The sequence below is a fragment of the Amblyomma americanum genome, chromosome 10 (genome assembly GCF_052857255.1).
Source record: "Amblyomma americanum isolate KBUSLIRL-KWMA chromosome 10, ASM5285725v1, whole genome shotgun sequence".
Taxonomy (NCBI): domain Eukaryota; kingdom Metazoa; phylum Arthropoda; class Arachnida; order Ixodida; family Ixodidae; genus Amblyomma; species Amblyomma americanum.
In genome coordinates, this window is record NC_135506.1 from 123,264,159 (window position 1) to 123,284,695 (window position 20,537).

The 20,537-nt window shown below is 45.2% G+C and overlaps 1 protein-coding gene and 1 long non-coding RNA gene across 3 annotated transcripts in view; one reads left to right on the top strand and one right to left on the bottom strand.

Annotated features, from left to right (window-relative positions):
* The window catches only part of LOC144106850 (uncharacterized), a 142,478-nt gene that overhangs the window by 66,049 nt on the left and 55,892 nt on the right, over positions 1–20,537 (bottom strand). For both annotated transcript variants that reach the window (XM_077639798.1, XM_077639797.1), the window contains exon 3: positions 14,191–14,386. In XM_077639798.1, coding sequence (XP_077495924.1) covers positions 14,191–14,386 — 196 coding nt within the window. The remainder of the gene's footprint in view (positions 1–14,190; positions 14,387–20,537) is intronic.
* The window catches only part of LOC144106852 (uncharacterized), a 106,037-nt gene that overhangs the window by 33,255 nt on the left and 52,245 nt on the right, over positions 1–20,537 (top strand). The gene's annotated exons all lie outside the window — the stretch shown is intronic.

Sequence of the window (20,537 nt, forward strand, 5' to 3'; positions counted from 1 at the left end):
GTCATTTCGGACGACGGCGGCTCGGGTTCGATTCACAACCTAGACCCTAATTTTCTTTTCGTATTTTGAAGCGAAAAGCTTCACTGCGCTACTTAATGCACTCGTCGCGCAGGCTGGAGAATGACCTTGAAGGACCTTCACACGAACCACCTTTATTCCTTCCTACGGCGCGGTTCGGGTGTGCAGCGAAATATGTGAGACAGTTACTGTGCCATTTCCTTTCCTCGAAACCAATTTTTGAAGCCCGTCTTGAATTTTCTTCGGAAGCAGAGGAAAGTAAAGCTCAAATCAGTCACGATTTAACCTACCTGGCGGTGGTGACAGATGCGCGCTGAGTGCGTTGGCATTCACAACGTTGCAGCAGAAACGCGGCACCGAAGCTATTCGGTCGTTCCAGCGACGGTGACGGCGCCACGCGGCCTCTTCTGAAGCGGCGAGCCTGTGATCGCTCTGCGCGGCGCGTGCAATCGCAGTGGTTTGGAGCATAAGATACGCGTCAAAAATGAGCATATTCTGTTATTCTACGATGTACGAACATTCTAAACAGCAAACACGTTGTTTTTGCAAACACGCAAAGAGTTCAAAAAGCAGTGATCAAGTGCATTCAGCTGGTTGGTAACGTGTTTCAGCCCAATGAGCCGTCTCAGTGACGTATTCTGTTGACGCCACGACACCGTGTCGGCAATGCATTCCTATCCGGTGCTTTGTTCATGAGACCAACGTAGCCTATTACAGCTGCATGAAAGGAGTGCAGTGTTATACAATGAGCTGATATGAAGTATATTGGCTATATTTTAAGGCAGACGTTTTCAGCAAACAAATATTTTTCATCAAACCAGTTCATTTTGGCATAGATTAAACACTGATATTTGGCCGCAACGTGATTCCTAAATAGCGATATGAATGAAAAGAGCATCATAATTGTACCTTAATTTCTCGGATATAATGCGCACAGTGGATGAAAAGCGCAAACGCTTCCTGATCACTGCATTTTCACTCGTTAGTCAAAAACACATTTTGAGTGCTATTTTGACCCCGCCGCGGTGGCTCAGTGGTTAGGGCGCTCGACTACTGATCCGGAGTTCCCGGGTTCGAACCCGACCGCGGCGGCTGCGTTTTTATGGAGGAAAAACGCTAAGGCGCCCGTGTGCTGTGCGATGTCAGTGCACGTTAAAGATCCCCATGTGGTCGAAATTATTCCGGAGCCCTCCACTACGGACCTATTTGTTCCTCTCTTCTTTCACTCCCTCCTTTATCCCTTCCCTTACGGCGCGGTTCAGGTGTCCAACGATATTTGAGACAGATACTGCGCCATTTCCTTTCCACCAAAAACCTATTATTATTATTATTATTATTATTATTATTATTATTATTATTATTATTATTATTATTATTATTATTATTATTATTATTATTATTATTATTATTATTATTATTATTATTATTATTATTATTTTGTCTTTATTGTAATTAAAGCTCGAATGACCCCTTGGCTGCCAATTCAAACAACAGCTACATTGCCTCTTCTATTACCGCGTATATGTGACCAACGTACGCTACAGGTGGACTATAGTCGGATACAATAAGGCTGCAGCAAAGCTCCGCCCACATTCTGGAGCACCGAACAAAATTTCTCCGTAAAAAAATGTAGACCACTGGTAAGACTTTTCTGTTTACCTAACCAAGCAGTCAATCAGGCATTGAAGTTGTAGGCTCAAGTGTTTCGAAGTTTCTGACTTGTTTGATGAAGCGCAACGTTAAAAGGTTGATTTTGATCTCTGTTGTAATTGGTAAGTGCAGCTATATTACGCCGCGGGCTGTGGCATGTGTTACGAACTGTTTATTTCCTCTTTAACTGTGTCCTTATCAGATCAACACGCAATCTATACACACAGTATTTATTGCGGTAAGGGCCGCAAGAAATACAGCGTCAGACTGCCTGGGTCATTAAACTAATTTCTGCTTTCGGGTGAGTTCCGAAAGAAAAAGAAAGTCAACGCGCAACAAATTACAGTTCAAAGTGTTTATCGCACTCTACTATGCTCAATTCGCAAGTTTCAACGCCGACGGAGTTGTTGCCGCACTTGCGAAGTAGCGATTCTAAGCTCATACCGATAAAAATTTCTTTCAAGCCTGTAATGCAGCCAAACTTAAGGAGAGGATTTTATTAATAACCAAGAATATTTTACTACTGCATAACTACACTCTACAATTCACACCAAAAGTTGCTACAACAAAAGAAGCCTATGTGCTTCTATAGAGACGCATGCTATTGCATCGGCGCCATCACCGCGTCGTCCGCCATGTCGTACAGCCGCCGCGCCACCTAAGGAGCTGGAATGACCGAATAGACCATCGGCGTTCTTTGTGTTCATTCGTTCTAGACTCCGTTGATTTTGAGGAAAGGAAGGCGCGTACCTGGCTCCCTGGGACAGCGGATTCCTCAATCGCGCTTTGAGGTACGTGGCGGCGGTGAGAGAGATGTGGGCTGCATGTATTAGCGCTGACAACGTTGAGACAGACACGCCGCACTGCAGCTATAGGCCGCAGCGTTCACTGGGTGGCCAACCAACTTCTTGCGAGGGTGGCAGGGTGAACCCACTTCCTATCCAGTGTGCGGAACGCACTGAACGTTTCAGATGCCAAGCCGCGTCTAGATGCCTGATACACAACCGCTGTCGCTCTCTAACCAGGTCTAGCAGTAATTGTGATTCGGGTAATAATAATAATTGGTTTTGGGGGAAAGGAAAATGGCGCAGTATCTGTCTCATATATCGTTGGACACCTGAACCGCGCCGTAAGGGAAGGGATAAGGAAGGGAGTGAAAGAAGAGAGGAAGAAGGAGGTGCCGTAGTGGAGGGCTCCGGAATAATTTCGACCACCTGGGGATCTTTAACGTGCACTGACATCGCACAGCACACGGGCGCCTTAGCGTTTTTCCTCCATAAAAACGCAGCCGCCGCGGTCGGGTTCGAACCCGGGAACTCCGGATCAGTAGTCGAGCGCCCTAACCACTGAGCCACCGCGGCGGGGAGATTCGGGTGTCGAAAGAGAAATTTGAGACAATTACTGCGCCATTTTTCTTTCCTCAAAAACGAATTTCCATTTCCTGAACCGCAGCTAATTTTTTTTTGTAATGTTTAATGACTTACTTGACGTCAATTACCCAAGACGACGTCGCATGCCTAGTGACGTCACAGAGCAGCAACTTCCCACGGTTTGTTTAGCGCATACTTCCGGCGTAATCGTAGCCATCTAATGGTTTCGCATTAATAAATAGTTGGTAGTCAGCGCCCGTTCTGTCTTGCATGTCTTGTGTCCGTGTTCCAGAGCGCTGCTTTAATCTGTTGAAGAAAAACAAAACCAACTAGCCCAGACCAATATCCTAATCAGTTGACTTGTCCAAATGCGAATTATGTGAGCTATCCCGTCGCGTTTCATTTCGGTTTCCGTTCCAAGCTTGGCTTGCAAAGCCAGGCTTCAGGTACAGATCGGGAGAACCTGAGCTTGGGGGCCTTAGTGGTAGCGCACTATAATGTTTGGGACTGCATAACACATTTTCAGACGGCACCGTTCAAGCGGTGTGCTGTGGATCCGTTGCGTACGGTTGGAAGTTGATGCAGACGACGACATGAAGTCGACAAGATGAGAGTAACAGTCACACACGAGGGGTAATCGGTTGCTGCAATAGCATTCGCTGCCGTGCGGTGGGGATCGGAAATGCTCTATACGCGCTAGGCGTGGTGTGGCCGCGGCCACATTTATTTTAAGGTGACAACGTTGACGACCTTATGTGGCGGTAAAGCCGGTTTCGGCTATGTTGGAGTTGCCGTTGTGAAACAAGGGCCTCCAAATAAAAAGTCTTGTGGAGATGCGGGGAATCGAGCCCAGTAATTTCATAATGCGAGGCGAGCACACGCAGAACACGCTACGAAGGCATTAAGTTGCGTTAGCTCTTACTCATCCCGTTTTGAGATTTCGTGGGGTCTGCTACGACCCTTGATCACAGCGCCATCTGTGGCAGCAACTACTCATCACGTTTCCAGATTGCTTGAGGTCTCCTACCACCCTGAGATCCAAGCGCCATCTGTGGCTGCAACTAGAAACCAGCGCATCACGCATTAAGAAAGAACTGTGACGCTCTTCACTACTAAACCCAAGTTGAATACGCCCTTTGCTGGTGACTACGTCAAGTTGTAGTCTGTTGCTGATGCTACAGCCAAGTGCTTGTGTCTATTGCTGTTATGTCGCCGGATATCGGAAAAGCGCTAAAAGACTTTAGGCAACAAATGCGCGACATGAAAAGTATAATCGAGAAGGAACTAATGGAGGAAAAACGTTAAGGCGCCCGTGTGCTGTGCGATGTCAGTGCACGTTAAAGATCCCCAGGTGGTCGAAATTATTCCGGAGCCCTCCACTACGGCACCTATTCTTCCTTTCTTCTTTCACTCCCTCTATCCCTTCCCTTACGGCGCGGTTCAGGTGTCCAAAGATATATGAGCCAGATACTGCGCCATTTCCTTTCCCCAAAAACCAATTATTATATTAAGGAACTAAAAAAGAGCTCAAAGACCTGAAGGTGACCCGCCGCGGTGGCTCAGTGGTTAGGGCGCTCGACTACTGATCAGGAGCACCTAGATTTGAACCCGACCGCGGCGGCTACGTTTTTATGGAGGAAAAACGCTAAGGCGCCCGTGTGCTGTGTGATGTCTGCACGTTAAAGATCCCCAGGTGGTCGAAATTATTCCAAAGCGCTCCACTACGGCACCTCTTTCTTCCTGTCTTCTTTCACTCCCTCCTTTATCCCTTCCCTTACGGCGCGGTTCAGGTGTCCAACGATATATGAGACAGATACTGCGCCATTTCCTTTCACTAATTATAACTGAAGTCGTCAATGGACTTTTTCAGTGAGCAATTTGATGCAATGACCAAGCGCTCTTCAAAGATTAAGAAAGCAAATGTGTCACTAAAAAAGGAAAACACCGCTATACCTGAGGAGTGCAGTCAGCATAGAAAATTAGCGATGGATTCAGTGCAAAGGCTTACAAATCTAGAGCAGTACTCGAGGAACCGTAACCTTGAGCTCAAAGGTATTCCGCTGGTCGAGGACGAAAGCCTCCCAGCTGTGTTCAAGCAGCTGCGAGACGTCATCCAGGAGCCAGTCAGTGAGGATGACATAGACGTTTGCCATCGTGTGCCCAAGAAGGATGCGGCTGTCCGAATGTTGTTGTGCAATTACGCACACGTGGAAAGCGCAACGCTGCCCTTGAGAAATCCCGGAAGAATCCGGTCAACTATTCAGACCTTCGGTTCATTTGTCTATGTCAACGAACACTTGTGTATGGCTCTGAAATAACTGCTCAGCACGACTGTCGTTCAAAAAAATGATAAGGGGTGGAAATACGCGTGGACAAAAGAAGGAAAAATTCATGCCAGGAAGACGGATAAATCGCGTGTGCTTCGTGTAACCTTTGCCCACGATTTAAAAAAGATTCATTAAGACTGTAAGACGAACCTTAGCCTCTTTTGCTGTTTGAAAGTCATGCATAACTGCTTATTAACATCATTTGACGTAACAAAACTGCATCGGACAAATAATACTAAAATTGCATATCATTTTTTCAGCTTAACGCTCGTACTGCTCGCAATAAGGATGACGATCTGTATGCTTTGCTTTCTTCCTTTGGTTTTACTTTTGATGTTATCATGCTTTCAGAAACGGTACAAATATGATAATGAAATTTTTAAGTTGTCAGAGCATGACAGCCATTATCTGGTAGAGGAGGCGGTGTACTGCTCATGACGAAAGAGGACTCATCAACAGAAATAATTGAAAAAATACACACAAACAACTCCAGATTTTGAAATCTTGACGGCCATTTCTTCTACAAACATCTTTACCGTTCTGTACCACCCACTATCTGGCAGTATACCAAACTTTCATGTTTGTATAATTTTTTGGAATGGTTAACTACAACCTTGTTATAGGAGGCGATATTATTATTAATATGCGTCATGCCTTAAAAGCTCAATCAGACTTCATTACAATACTCGATGTCAACCCCTGTATTAACACGATTAACAGGCGCACCCGTATTCATGATTATACTGAAATATTATTAGCTGTATTTTTAACAGATATACACAATTGGAAACATCATTCCGGCGCCATTGGCGCCCACATAAGCGATCACTTGCCAATATTTCTCATTACGACCACAAATTAACACAACCATCATTCCTGGCAACGGGTAACATGACATATAAAGATATTAACCGATTTATTCTGGAACAGTTTGACAATTAATATCTCAAATTAGGTGGGAAGAAGTCTACAACGAATCGCACCCGGACATTGCTTACGACACTTTTCTTTCATTATTTAAGTTAGCTTATTACAAAGCTTTTTGCTGCAAGGAAACAAACAATAAAGAGACTCGTAAATTATGGATCACAAACTAATCTTTAAAAGTAACTAAAAAAAAGACGCTCTTTTCCAAAGTTTTATTGAAACAAAGGATCCAGAAGACCTGCGCACTTTTAAGGCTTTTAGAAACAAAGTGACAATTTTTTTAAGATATAGCAAAAGAAATTGCATTCACAACCTTTTTAACACTGATATGAAACGTAGTGACGTTGCATTGCGAAGACTTAAAATGGTTCTTGGTCGCGACACCGAAATTCACAGAACCTAGAAGGCTTGGTGTTAAATGAGACACCGTCATCAGGAACATCTCTGGCTAACGCATTCAACGAATTTTTCCCCACCCTGTTGACTGTTTCTCATGATTCACGGAGCTTAACAAAACATTAGATATTACTCCCGTGACAGCGCATTTTTGAAACCAACTAACTCTGAAGCAATTTGCGACACGTTTCTCACCTTCAACTTTAGCAAATCATGCGACTCGGATTACTTACAGATGCGCCCTGTAAACCACGTCCTAGACACTATCAGTCCCATGCTTGAGCATTTGTATAACCTCCCCTTTGCACATGGCATATTCCCTTAAGGTATGAAGACCGCAAAATTGAGCGTTCTTTTCAAAGGTGACGATAAATATAGCCTAACCAATTAGAGACCAATTTCTATTCTTGCAGTTTTTACAGAGGGATTAGCAAAGTTAATTAACAAGAAGATGGCTGAGTTTTGTGAAAAGCATAACATACTAGTTATGCTCAGTTCGGGTTTACAAAGGAACTTTCAACTGAATTAGCACTTCTAACTCAAAACGAGCTCATTTTGCATGCAATCGAAAGCAAATTACTAACTCTAGGAGTATTTACTGATTTATCTGAGGCCTTCGACCGCATAAATCATACTACATTACTAGAGAAACTTGCAATCTAAAGATTTCGAGGGGTATTCCTAAGTTTAGTGAAAAGTTATTTCCAGTATCGCCAACAAAGAGTGCACATTAGTACTCACATATCTGAAATTAGGCAAATTAACAGCGGGGTGCCTCAAGAGAGTACCCTCGGCCCATTGCTGTTTAATATTTATATTGACGACATAACATCTATTGATGATTCAGCTACATTTGTTATTTACGCCGGTGATACAACCATGTTTTTTACTTCACTTATGCCGGTGGGCTTATTCGACCGGGAAAACCTTACATTGTAAAAATTACACAAATGGAGCTCTGTAAACTCATTAAGAATCTATGCTACTAAAACTAAAGTCATTCTCTTCAGGGCAAAAAATCAGGACGTGTCCGTTGCTGACAATCTAATAATCGGAACATCAGTATTTGACATGGTCCATTCTACAAAAGTCTTGGAGTCATATTCGAGAAACATTTGTCTTCGAATTCACATGTCGACATGATGGCTAACAAAACTGCCAAAGTAGTTGGAGTAATAACCAAATTACGTTCGTTTTTCACGACCAGAACAAAATTATTTAAATAAGCCACGCATTATTTCGGACATTAGCTATTGTCATCTGATTTGGGGTACTGCAACTGCCTCTAACATGAACAAGCTGTTGTTACTGCGGAAAAAGGCATTGCGCGTTATTTCCGACTCCTCATATGATGATCATACAGAACCACTCTTTGAAAATCTTAAAATCCGTCCAATCCGCTTTCTGTATAATGACACATTACTCAAGTGATAATTTAAAACAAGATACCGAGGAAATAATATCATAGCATTATTTTCGAACCTGATGAGAAATGATAATGTTTATGAAACACGTCACCGTGAAATATGACACATTCCTTCAGTGCGCACCAACTACGGCACTAAGTCATTACGCGTCAGGTAACCGTCCCAACTTAATATTCGTAATCTATGAAAAAAAAAGCTGTAAGCTAAAAGAAAACGTACAAGAAAGGCTACGTTTTTTCCTGCAGTTTTTACAACTTTCAGCAACGTGTCACTTCCTATTGTTTTTCCTAACGTTCCTAATGTTGGCTTTGTTATCCTGTATCCACCTGTGCTTCCCTGCTGTCGTCTTTTGTTTTACTCAGCCATTATTCATGTATCTAACTTGTATCATTACCGAGTATGTTTTTTACTAATATATTGTGAATTTTTTGTCCACAGTTATTAATAAGAAATTTTTCATTTAGTTTTCAGTCATGGCTCTTTATGTTCCCAATTATAAATTTGAAACTGCCTTTGCCAACTATCATTTGTACACGTCCGTACGAACATCAATTGTTAAGGGGCACAGACTCCGTCAAGCTGTCTTCAGCTTTTGTCTGTGCTGCAGACCTCTGTAAAGATGTCGAATAAAGATGAATGAATGAAAAAAAGAAACAACGTCGTCATTTGGGTGATCGTCGACATGAGGCAGCATGGCATCGAGTGTTGTCGTCACCTGACGCCCATAAACTAGGCCAAATGGTGTCATGTTGGTTGTTTCCTGCACGGCTGTATTGTATGCGAACGTGACGTAGGGTAGGACGTCGTCCCAGGTTTTATGTTCCACGTCCACGTACATTGAAAGCATGTCCGCAAGCGTCTCGTTTAGACGTTCCGTCAGTCCGTTTGCTTGGGGATGATAAGAAATCGTTCGACGGTGACTGGTGCGACTGAAAATTAGAATATGGTGCAGGAGCTCAGACGTAAAGGCAGCCCCTCTGTCCGTAATTAGAACTTGTGGAGCACCATGAAGTAATACGATTTGATGAACAAAGAACTGAGCTACTTCGATGGGGGTGCTACTTTGAAGAGATGCTGTCCCCGCATAACGTGTGATATAATCAGTGGCTACTATTATTCACCTTTTTCCGGAGTCTAATGTAAGAAAGGGCCAGAGCAAGTCCATGCCGACTTGTTAAAACGATTGCGAAGGCGGCTCAATGCGCCGGAGGAATCCGGCTGGCTTCACGGGCGGAGCTTTGCGGCTCTGGCAATCCCGGCAAGTGCGGACTTAATGCGCAAAGTCAGGACCCAGGCGAGGACAGTAGTACTTCTCTTGAATTCTAGCTTGTGTTCTAGTAACACCAAGTTGGCCGGAAGCTGGTTCGTCATGACAGGCGTGAAGAAGTTTGTTGCGCAGGTTCGCAGGAACGACCAGCAATTATCGCCTACGGTTGGCGGCGAAATGCTTCTTGAAGAGAACACCGTTTTGTATGCAGAGAGAAGACAAAGCTCGCCTGAACGCTTTAGGAACTCTTCTGCTGGCACCTTCAAGATAACAAATGATGTCGCGGAGGTCGGGGTCGGCGCGTTGATGCCCGGCTAAATCGTTGGCATGTCTTGCATTCAAGAAGACATCATCGTCGTCAGCAGCGTCGTCCGGAGCTGCTTGCATGCGAGCCCCAGATAAGCAGTCGGCGGCTGCGTGTGTTTGACCGGATTTGTAATTGACGATGATATCGAACTTTTGGAGACGAAGACTCCATAGTGCGAGACGCCCGGAGAACTCCATGAGGCTGGTAAGCCTCATGGAGTGATGATCGGTCAATACTTTGAGAGAGTGGCCATAAAGGTATAGTCTGAACATCGAAACTGCCCACACGATGGCGAGGCATTATTTTTAAGAGGCAGAGTAATTGGCTTCTGTCTTCGATAGTGCGTGGCTCGCATTGGCGATGACACGTGGTTGGTCGCGCCGAACTTGTACTAGGTCAGCGCCCAAACCAACGTTGCTTGTATCGGTGTGGACCCTTGTGTCTGCAAGTTCATCAAAGTGCGCCTGAACAGAGGGTGACTGCAGGCGGCGCTGAAGCTCTTGAAACGCCATCTGCTGTGGTGGTCTCTTTTTGAACGGCACATACGCTTTGTCAGATCATTAAGGGGTGGGGCAATTTTGGAGAAATTCTACACAAAGAGGTGTAAATACGCGCATTGCCCCACGAGTCGACGAACTTCCTTCTGGAACATTGGCAATGGTGGACGTTTTCTCGGGATCACGAAGGACTGCTTTGTAGTTCACGATATGGCCTAAAACGTTAACTCTTCGTACGCAAAATGGAAATTTTCGGCTTTTAGAGTAAGGCCTGATGACGGTATGGCTTAAAATGCGTCCTTGAGGCGACGCAGGTGCTCCTCGAAAGACGGGGCAAAAACGATGACGTCGTCCAGGTGGACGAGACAAGTTTGCCACTTCAAAGCCGCAAGAACGGTATCCATGAGCCTTTGGAATGTCGCGGGTGCCGAAAAAAGACCAAATGGCATCACCTGGAACTCGTACAGGTCGTCTGGAGTGATGAATGCCGTTTTTTCGGGGTCCCTCTCGTCTACCTCAATTTGCCAATATCCAGACTTCAGGTCCATGACGGAGGTGTTGCATAAGCGATTCAAGGCGCCCTCAATTCTAGGTAGCGGGTACACATTTTTTTAGTGATGTTTAACCGACGGTAGTCAACACAGAATCGTAAGGTGCCGTCCTTCTTCACAAGCACGACAGGTGCCGTCCACGGGCTCCTAGAAGGTCGAATGACGTCGTTGGTTTCACTTGTGTGCTGATAGCTTCACGTTCTTTAGTGGGCACTCGATAAGGTGACTGTCGGAGTGATGGAACATTTTCTTCAGTAATTGTGCGATGTTTTGCAAGATGCGTCATCCCAACGCGTGAGGACGACGCGAAGGCACCACGGTAGTGATAGAGAAGTTCCCGCACTGCCTCGCTGCTCGAGGGGCAGGGTTGGGTTAATGTCGCACTGAACGCCAGCAGGTTCATCAGGCTCAGTCGCTGAAGCAGCCGTTCCACTGCGCACACACCGTGTTTCACTAAGAGCGTCATTATGCCACAGTCGTCCCCTTGTTAAGGTGCTGATGTTGGTTGCTGAAATTTGTGAGAAGAACATTGACGTTGCTGTCTTCGAGGAATACAACCGCCCTGGCGACTGAAAGTCCTCTGTCCAAAAGCAACAACTGCTTGCATTTCACGACACTCTCAGTGTGCCGTATGTTCTTTGAGCCGATGGTTACCATTACGCTGGAACGTGGAGGCACGGTCACGTGTTCGTCTAAAATGTGCAGCGCCGCTAGGAGAACACTATGGACGGATATGGCTTTCTCGGCCGAGAACTGACTGCGACAGCTGATCAATCACGACACCGTTTTGGGTAAAAAAGTCAATGCCGAGTATGACGTTCTGGGAGCACTCGACTAGCCCTACAAACGTTGCAAGGAATATTTGGCCTTGCACTGTTACCCGCGACGTGCGCGTTCCCTTTTGTGTGATCAAATGGCCCGCTGTAGTACGCATTTGTGGGCCGTCCCAAGCGGTTGTGACCTTTTTTAGTGTCGCAGCAAATTTTCCACTCAGCACAGAATAACCGGCGCCAGTATCCACCAGAGCGCTAACATAGGCGCCATTGACCGAAATCTCTAAGTCGTCTGTTGCTTACGTCTTAGTTTAGAGATGTCGAGGCATTCTGTCTCGGCTGCAGTGCGCCGAAGAAGTCCGGCATCGAGGAAAGGCGTCGTGGCCAAGGAGGGTACGTGAGGACATCGGCTTGTTTCGAGGGACTTTGTCTGATGAGTCGTCGGTACAACTAAGGAATTCGGCGTTCTGTGTGAACTGTCTGGCAGCGATGGAACATCTTGCACATTTTGTCGTTCAGCAGCCGCACCTCCAGTGGCTGCAGAACCTAATTTTCCCTTACGGGGACTCCAAGGCTGCTCTCCTCCTGGATAACTGTAGCGACGCGGAGATGGTGATCGCGAGAAGTGACGCTGTGCTGAGTCCGCTTGCGAGATGTAGATCCACGATCACGTGCGGTCGTTCTCCACACGTCGGACGGGGACAGCCAACGGGGAATCCTCGAAGGCCCATCTCCTTGTACAGGTGGTGGCGCCATTCATGTCCAGCTTCCCCGCAATGGTAGCGCACCGGTTGATTGTCTGGCGCTCTCCAGATATTCGTTCTGCGTCATCCTAGGCGCTGTGGAGAATTAGGCTGGAGAGGTTGATCCTGTGTAGCGGCGGAGGCAGGTGCGTCATAACGTTGGTTCGTCTGGGATGGAATGAAACGACGTGTGACGGTGGCGTAGCTGAGATTAGGGTGCTGCGGCTGTACCGGGCCTGGGAGAGGTAGTGGTGTGTACGTACTTAAAGCTCGTGGCGCCTCCTCGCGAACATCAGCAAGTGTGTCAACCTGAGGCTGTACCTCAGAAGGAAAGAGCTCCGACAGTTCTTCTCGCGCGACATATCGAATTATGTCACGTAGAGATTCTGCCGAGTTCATCGTGTCTCCCTCCACAGTGGCCGTGTGCATCGATGCTGTTGGGCGGTCGTACTGTCGGGCCCTCATGTCAAGAGACTTCTGGATAGAGCTCGCCTCCTTTACCAAGTCAGTTAAAGTCGCTGGAGGACTTCAAACCAGGCCGGCGAACAGCTGCTCCTTAACCCTTTTCATCAGGAAGCGTACCTTCCTCTCCTCCGACATGCTTGGGTCCGCACTTCGGAAGAGTCGCTTCCTTTCTTCGCCGTATACCATCACACTCTCGTTGCGGAGTTGATGACGGGCCCGCAGAAGTAGGTCAGCCTTCTCCTTGTGTAACGTGCTGTCCCTGAACATTTGGAGGAACTTTGATTTGAACGTATCCCACGTTCGAAGGCCAGATTCATTGTTGATGAACCACGACCTCGCATAGTCTTCAAGGGCGAAATAACATGACGTATCCTTCAGTCAGCGCCTCCGCCATTGTAGATGGCCAACCGGTCGTACTGGTCCAGCCAGTCTTCGGCGTCATTGTGAGTTTGGCCGTGGAAATGCGGTTGCTCTCGCTGGTGGTGAAGCAGGACCGGCGGAACTGTAGCTGGGGTATTAATTGTGGGGGCCTTTCGGGGTGGATTAGAAGAAGGGAGTAGTCCAAATTCGGGAGGTAGGCCTTGCAATCGGCGACTGCCCTGGTGGACTTGCGTGTCTACCTTAGGTATTTGTCCGGGGCTTGAACTGCTTCTTGAAAGGGGCGTACAGTACATTGACGACGTACCGAGCACCAGCACCAGATGTAACGTTGGCGTAAAGCTGCCGACAGTCACGCTGGCGTTAAGCCGCCGAGAGTCAGCACGCCTCGTAGCCCTGGACAAGCGCTTCTCCAACATTTCGTTCTCCTCTTCTTGATAGGGGCGTCCGTCTGCGCGAGCACTGGCGTCAATATGACCTCATCAGTCATGGATGTCTTTAGACAGAAGAATAAAAAATATAGCCTGAGTCGCTTTCAGACGTTAAACCCCAAAACGATAAACCATACCTGAGCCCATGCCTCTTGACAATAGTCTACACTGGACAAAAAGTGCATAAATTTTTACCCAGAAAGCTTCACTGTTTCTTGCAAAACTAGAGTTAGTTCTTTTGTTTAGACAAATTTCCGCATCACAAATCAGAATTTCAGTGAAAACAGGCACTGGTCACGGGACCTGAGTAATCTTTGTCTCGGCGCACATAGATAAATATTAAGGAGCACACCTCATTGAGTACAGGAGCAATTCATCTGTAATTTAATGATGTAAATAATTGCAGTTTTTTATTCTCCGAAAGTCTCCAAATTCGTTCATTAAGATTCTTTTAAAATGATTGAATTATGTGGTATGACCACCTTTACGCCTTATTTCTTGATAGAAGTAAATGATCTTAGCGGTGAAACGTCATGTACACGTAGGATAGCAAGCCGTAATTGTTTGCTTTTACACACAACGCAAATAATTCGCATCTTTTTACCTGTGCCGAACATCGTTGAACACCTAAGCAAGATGAAGTGAGTAAATCGATGAACTTACTTTCAATTGTCTTGCATCTATAATTCTCACAGACAGACAAATGGGTGTGCCAGCGTCGGCTATGTAACCGTGGTAACGAACTTCAGTTTTGTGTTTGCTACTCTTTCTTCTTACAGCCTCGAAGCAGAGCGAAGGGCCGACCCTATTTGTCAAGAAGCCGCCATTCTCGGCCCGCATTCCGATCTCAGCCCATCCACTGAAAAAGGAGCAAACGGAAACGAGAATGAGACTCCACTTTCCCTGCATACGACCAGCGACAAACTATAAATACGGTGGCTCAGAGGTCGTACTGAACTCGTGACGCGGAGCTCACAGGGGAAAGACACATAGAACGACAAAGATGGGCGCCAAAGGATTAAGTTTAAATAAAACATAGGCAGTCGCTAGTAGGCACGCGTACATTCAGTTGCATATGCGGCGTTCACAGTTCATCAACAAGCCCGCGCCACTCATTTTAAGGCGAAAGCCTGTCTTAGTTCATAAGTGGCGTGGACGGAAGTTTGACACTAATGTAGACGGAAGTAGGGGTCCACACGAACTGCCAGAAAATTAAAAATAATAAGAAAAAGAAACTGAGGTCCAAGTAGCAATCGAACCAGCACCACCGGCGTGCGAGAGTGGGACATGGTACTCCGCCACGGCTCTTCTTTTTTCTTTATTGCATAGTTATAGTGTCGAAAAAAAAATATCAAAGCATGTTTATGCCACAAACCACCACGCCATCATACTGCTGCACGAACCCAGCTTCCAAAATATCAGAAGTCTGGGAGGCACACACATGCCCCGAGATAGGGGAACCAGCTTGGCGGCTCTTCCACAGTAGCATATACTCCCCGCACGAGGACAAATTGCTCACAAAATAAGGATTTCGACGACCGTGGCGATTAGGCGTTGTGGTTCATCATGCGGCTTTTCCAGACTGAAAAGTCCCAGTAACATAAAGAGATCATATAGCACAACACAGTTTTTCTCCACAGTCAAGAAGCGGATACTGTGGGGTGTGATGTCATTGTCCTTCTTAATTTTTCGTTGTAATATGGCCCAGAAGAACAAAGCATCAATGCAGAGAATAAAACAATCGTCAATTGTGTCTGGAGTATTGTAGAGATAGCAATTCACCGTCTGTGGCGCAAGCATCTCTTCAGCGTGAAGCCAAGCCTTGAGAGGCAACGTGGATGTGTGCAGTTTAAAGAAGAATGTTCTTGGAGCAGAAGAAATGCACATTCGCCTAACACGTTTCAAAACACTGGTGTAAAGGAACTTCAAAAATGGTGGTCGATACAGCGGTGCAGGAAACAAATACTCTGTAAGTGACTGAGTAATCTGCCATCTGGAGAGGCTATACAGGTAGTCTAAAGAAAAGCGCACAGTGAGGAAATTGAACGTGTCAGCAACATCCTTGAGGAATCCCCATAAGGGCCCCTCACGAGTGTGTCCAGTCGGTGCGAATTGGAAAGGCAAATTAGCACTGAGACTCCTGATAAGAACAGCTACTAAAAAAGGATGGTTCGCCGATTTGAAAAACGAAAAAAAAAACGGGAAAGACGGTGATGCACGATTAAGTGAACAAGGCCTATTCCACCAGACTCAACAGAAAGAACTAGTTTATCGAGACGCATGTGTTCAAATTAGGAACGCACGATGGTAGCAGATATTCTGAGCATCACCTGCACTTTCCTGCACAGTAGAAAACCTGTAACGCATAGGCAAGTTTTGCGAACAAAGGAATGTTGCAGACTTGAGTCCGAGAAAACAATGACAGGTTCCTACCCATTCAAGCTTTGGTTTGTCGCCTCACAGAGATTATCTGTGAATCCCAGAAGGCTCCACTGTTGCGAATTTGTTGAAGAGGAACCCCTACGTACTGAAGGGTGGCGCAGTCGCAGCTTATGCCACCAAACGTGTGTATTTGTGTAGGGCAAACGTGCGTACTTGTGTGAAAAACTTATCCGTAGAACGAAAGCCTTACTTCTGAAAACTAAAGATGGGCTCAGAGAAGCAATATCAAGTTTGTTTGGTGCTGAAATGGTGCCGAAATGAACGTGATAGTGCTAAAATCATTCGAGATGAAAGTGTACTCGTGAACGTGCAATAGTAAGCAGGTGTCGTAAGCACTGCACACAATTGTAATAGTAAGCAATTGTAAGCACTGCACGCAGACACAACAATGTGATGGCTAGTAACATATATCCTCTCCCATTTGAAATGCGGAACACTGTGCGCTTTGAACTAGATAGCCCGTCAATAATTAGGTACTTCCACCTAAATGCTAGATCAGTCAAAAACAAGGGTGATGAATTCTCTATCTTGTTAAGCAGCTTTGACTTTTCTTTTTATGCAGTTATCATTTCGGGGACTTGGCTGACTGAGAACGATAACTTTGAATGGAGATCATTTTCAACATTTTCTTTAAGTAGGAGAACCTCTCGTGGGGTGGTGCATGCATGTATGTTGGGTGCACACTTTCAGTTGGAAATTTATCCCGAATTGTGTTACATGCTGGTTGACGTTGAAATACTCAGTTATATCAGGAAACGCTTTAATATCCGTCGCTTAGAGGCCACCATCTGGCAATTCGGGTTCATTGCTTGAAACGATGGAATCTTATTTATGTCTTGCGACGAGGAATAAGTATGATGTAATCATTGGTGGTGACTACAATATAGCTATGTTAGGTGAAACTATAAGCAGTGCAGAATTTGATCTTTTACAAAGATAAAATGGTGTGACAGATATGATTACGAATTCAAACCGTGTAACTCCCACCTCTCATACATGCATTGATCTATTCTTAACTAACATTGACTACTCCCTCATCTATTCAGGAATTGGATGCTGTGACATGATTCATTATACGGGTATTTATTTATTCGGAAAGAAGGAGATTCCGAGGCGTGATCGTCATGAGAATGTTAAACTCCAACATGTAACACAAGGTTCTTGGTAAAGATTTGCTTCATATGTTCTAGGTGTTGACAGGAGAGAAACATATAGAGGCCGCCGCTGTGGTTCAGTGTTTATCGCACTTGGCTGCTGTCCCGAAGGACGCGGGTTCGATCCCGGCCGCCGTGGTAGAATTTTGATTGCGGTAAAATTCTAAAGACTCGTGTACTGTGCGATGTCAGTGCACGTTAAAGAACCCCGGGTGGTCGAAATTTTCAACCTTCACTATTGTGTCCCTCATAGCCTGAGTCACTTTGGGATGTTAAACCTCCATAAAGCATAAAAACATTTATAGAGAAAGTTGTGTGGAAAGCGCTTATGAGTTATTTCTTTGCAAGTTCATTCATTTTTATTTTTATTACATGCATTTTACTCCAAAATTAAAAAGGATTTGAAAGACGATACGAAAGCCGTAAATTTCTCGTGAATTGTACACGGGTATTTAAGAAGAGCATGAATTATATCAGCTCTTTGTTGACACCAAAGATGTTCTTGTTTTTCTTCGCTTCATTAAAAGATACATTCCTACAATTACCGTCACTGAGCGCCTTACATCACCTTGGTTTAATAATTCACTCAAGCGCCTTAACAAGAAAAAAAAGGCTTTTTCGATCCGCTACACGTTCTAAGAACCCGAGCACATGAAATAAATATTATGAGGCAGAGAAATCTCATACCTCAGAAGTTCTCAAAGCCAAGCACTGATTTTTTTCATCAACACTGCCCAGTATGCTACGCACAAACCACTGTCAACTCTGGAAGTACATCAATCCTAAATCGAGCGATACGATAGCACTTTGCGACGATGATAATAATCCAATTGCGGAGCAAGACGTTGCAGAAATCTTAAATTTAACCTTTAGCTCTGATTTCACTCGTGAACCCGGTGGTGACCGTCCTGATTTCCTTTCCTTTGATTTCCCGCCCATGCCTGATATTGCTTTTGACCCTATTGATATTGTAAAACTTAGACTCTTTGAAACAAACGTCATCTGCAGGTATCGACGGCATTAACGCAAAAACACTCAAAAACAAAGCATACTACTAGCGTCATACTGTCCCATATTTTTCGCCAGTCTCTATCATCAGGTGTCATTCCACATGACTGGAAAGTGGGCGAAGTCATTCGAGTTCCGAAAAAAGGCCCATCGTCTTCTCGTCATAATTACCGACCGATATCCATCAGTAGCATTCCTTCACAGTTAATGGAGCATGTAATATACTCGCATATTATGAAATTCCTCGTCGAGCCTGTTGAGCCTGCTCAACATGGTTTTCTAAAAGGTTTATCGTGCGACACTCAAGTAGCATTGTTTGTTGACGACTTAAGCTCCAACCTCGACCTTAACATTCCAGTTGACGCTCTGTTCCTTGATTTTGAAAAGGCCTTCGACAAAGTTCCTCATAAGCGGCTCTTTCTAAAACTTTCACGCCTTAATCTTAATTGCTTTATTTTGGAATGGAATCGGAACTTCCTTACTAACCTACAGCAGTTTGGTTTAGCTAATAAGCGTACATCTTCTTATCCTTCTGTTCTGTCTGGAGTGCCACAAGGCACCGTCCTGGGGCCCCTTCTCTTCCTTATTTATATTAATGACTTGCCAGCTAACTTGTGTTCCAACGTGCGCAAGTTTGCAGACGACTGCGTTATTTACCGCCCAATAACCAACAGTAGTGACATCCAATTCCTGCAATCCGACATTGACTGTGTAATAACCTGGTGTAACAAATGGCTAATGTCTTTAAACGCGAAGTAAACATCTCTCCTATTCTTTCATCGACGTCGCTCCCAACCTACTTCAAGCTACTCAATCTCCAATTCCGAAATCACTGCTGTAACGGAGTATAAATACTTGAGTGTTCATTTAGCCCACGATCTCAATTGGTCACATCACGTAACGCAGATAATTAACGATGCTAATCGTGTTCTCAATTATTTTCGCCGAACCCTTCTCCTAGCTCCTCCGTCAGTAAATTTGTTCGCTTATTTAACATTCATTCGTCCCAAACTTGAATACGCATGCGCGGTATGGGACCCCTATCAAGGTAACCTTTCTAACTTACTGGATGCAACAAAGAACCGCGCAGCAAGATTCATCTACTCGGCCTATTCCTATCATGTAAGTGTCACTGAACTAAAACGTAATGCTCATCTTATAAACTTGGCAGACCGCCGTACTATTGCAAGACTATGTCTTTTTCATAAATTATACTATCACCCCATGACCAAGTTTGTTATCAGCCCTGCCCTCCCCATCTCTAGCCGCACGAACCACCAGAAGGCCGTTTACCCTCCTCTTGCCCGGACTAGGGCTCACCTGTCATCATTTTTTGTCCGCACTGCAAAGGACTGGAATGACTTGCCCAAAACCTTCGTACTTTACTCCGACCAATCATCATTCAAAAAATCCATTGAATCAACTATGTGCCCTGAATTCCACTCCCTTATGTAATACCCCTTCAATGGGGCCTTTGAGGTTGTAATAAATAAATAATAAAAAGTATAGGAATAAACTGAAGTCCGACATACGACAGGCGAAAGACAGATATTACGAAACTTTCAAACTGCATCAAATCGCCCTGATAAACTCTGACGTAAGCTTCGGTCACTCGACTCCGTCGTCTTGCAGGTTAGAATCTCCAGTAAAATCACGTATATGGCATATAATATTTAGGTAATAATCTCACACAAAATTTAACGTTTTTCCCATTCATGGAATTTCGCAGCCCATTCATCGAACCTAGCCTTTGATAAATGCCATTCGTCTTTATTTCTAGAGCCTGTCTCTACGCACAAAATTTTATCAGCTTTTAGCGACTTGAAAAACAGTACCTTGCGTCACGCGGATGATACCCAGATAGATCCAGTTAAACACGCCATCGACATTATTGCTTCGCCATTAGAACCCATGTATAACTTGTGTATTGAAACCGCCACCTTCCCTTCGAAAATGCAGGTTGCTAGAGTGGCAGTGACATAAATGAAAGGAGTTAAATATTGTTATGACGAAGTGGCAGTGGAAGACGAAGTGGCCTCTCGCGTGAAAGGACGAACGAAGAAGAGGAGGTTAATGTGACTCCCTGCTCGTGTTGGTACTCCCTGCTAGGAACTCTTGATTCTAACCCCGGACGCTTGTAAATAAATGCAAATAGTATTTCCCCCGAAACATCCTTGGTAGTCTTGGTGGAGGTGTGGCAAGAAGGAACTACGTAGCGGATGATACCTACCACGACCGACAATGACGGAAGCATCCCCCCAAGATTCGGCAGCATCGGTGTCCTCCGTCGTCCTCACTCGCCCTCGTGATCCTGGACCCTTCTCTGGCGACGATGTCGCCGACGTCGAGACTTGGCTTCGCAGGTATGAACGGTGCAGCGTTAACAACCGCTGGGACTAAGCTTCT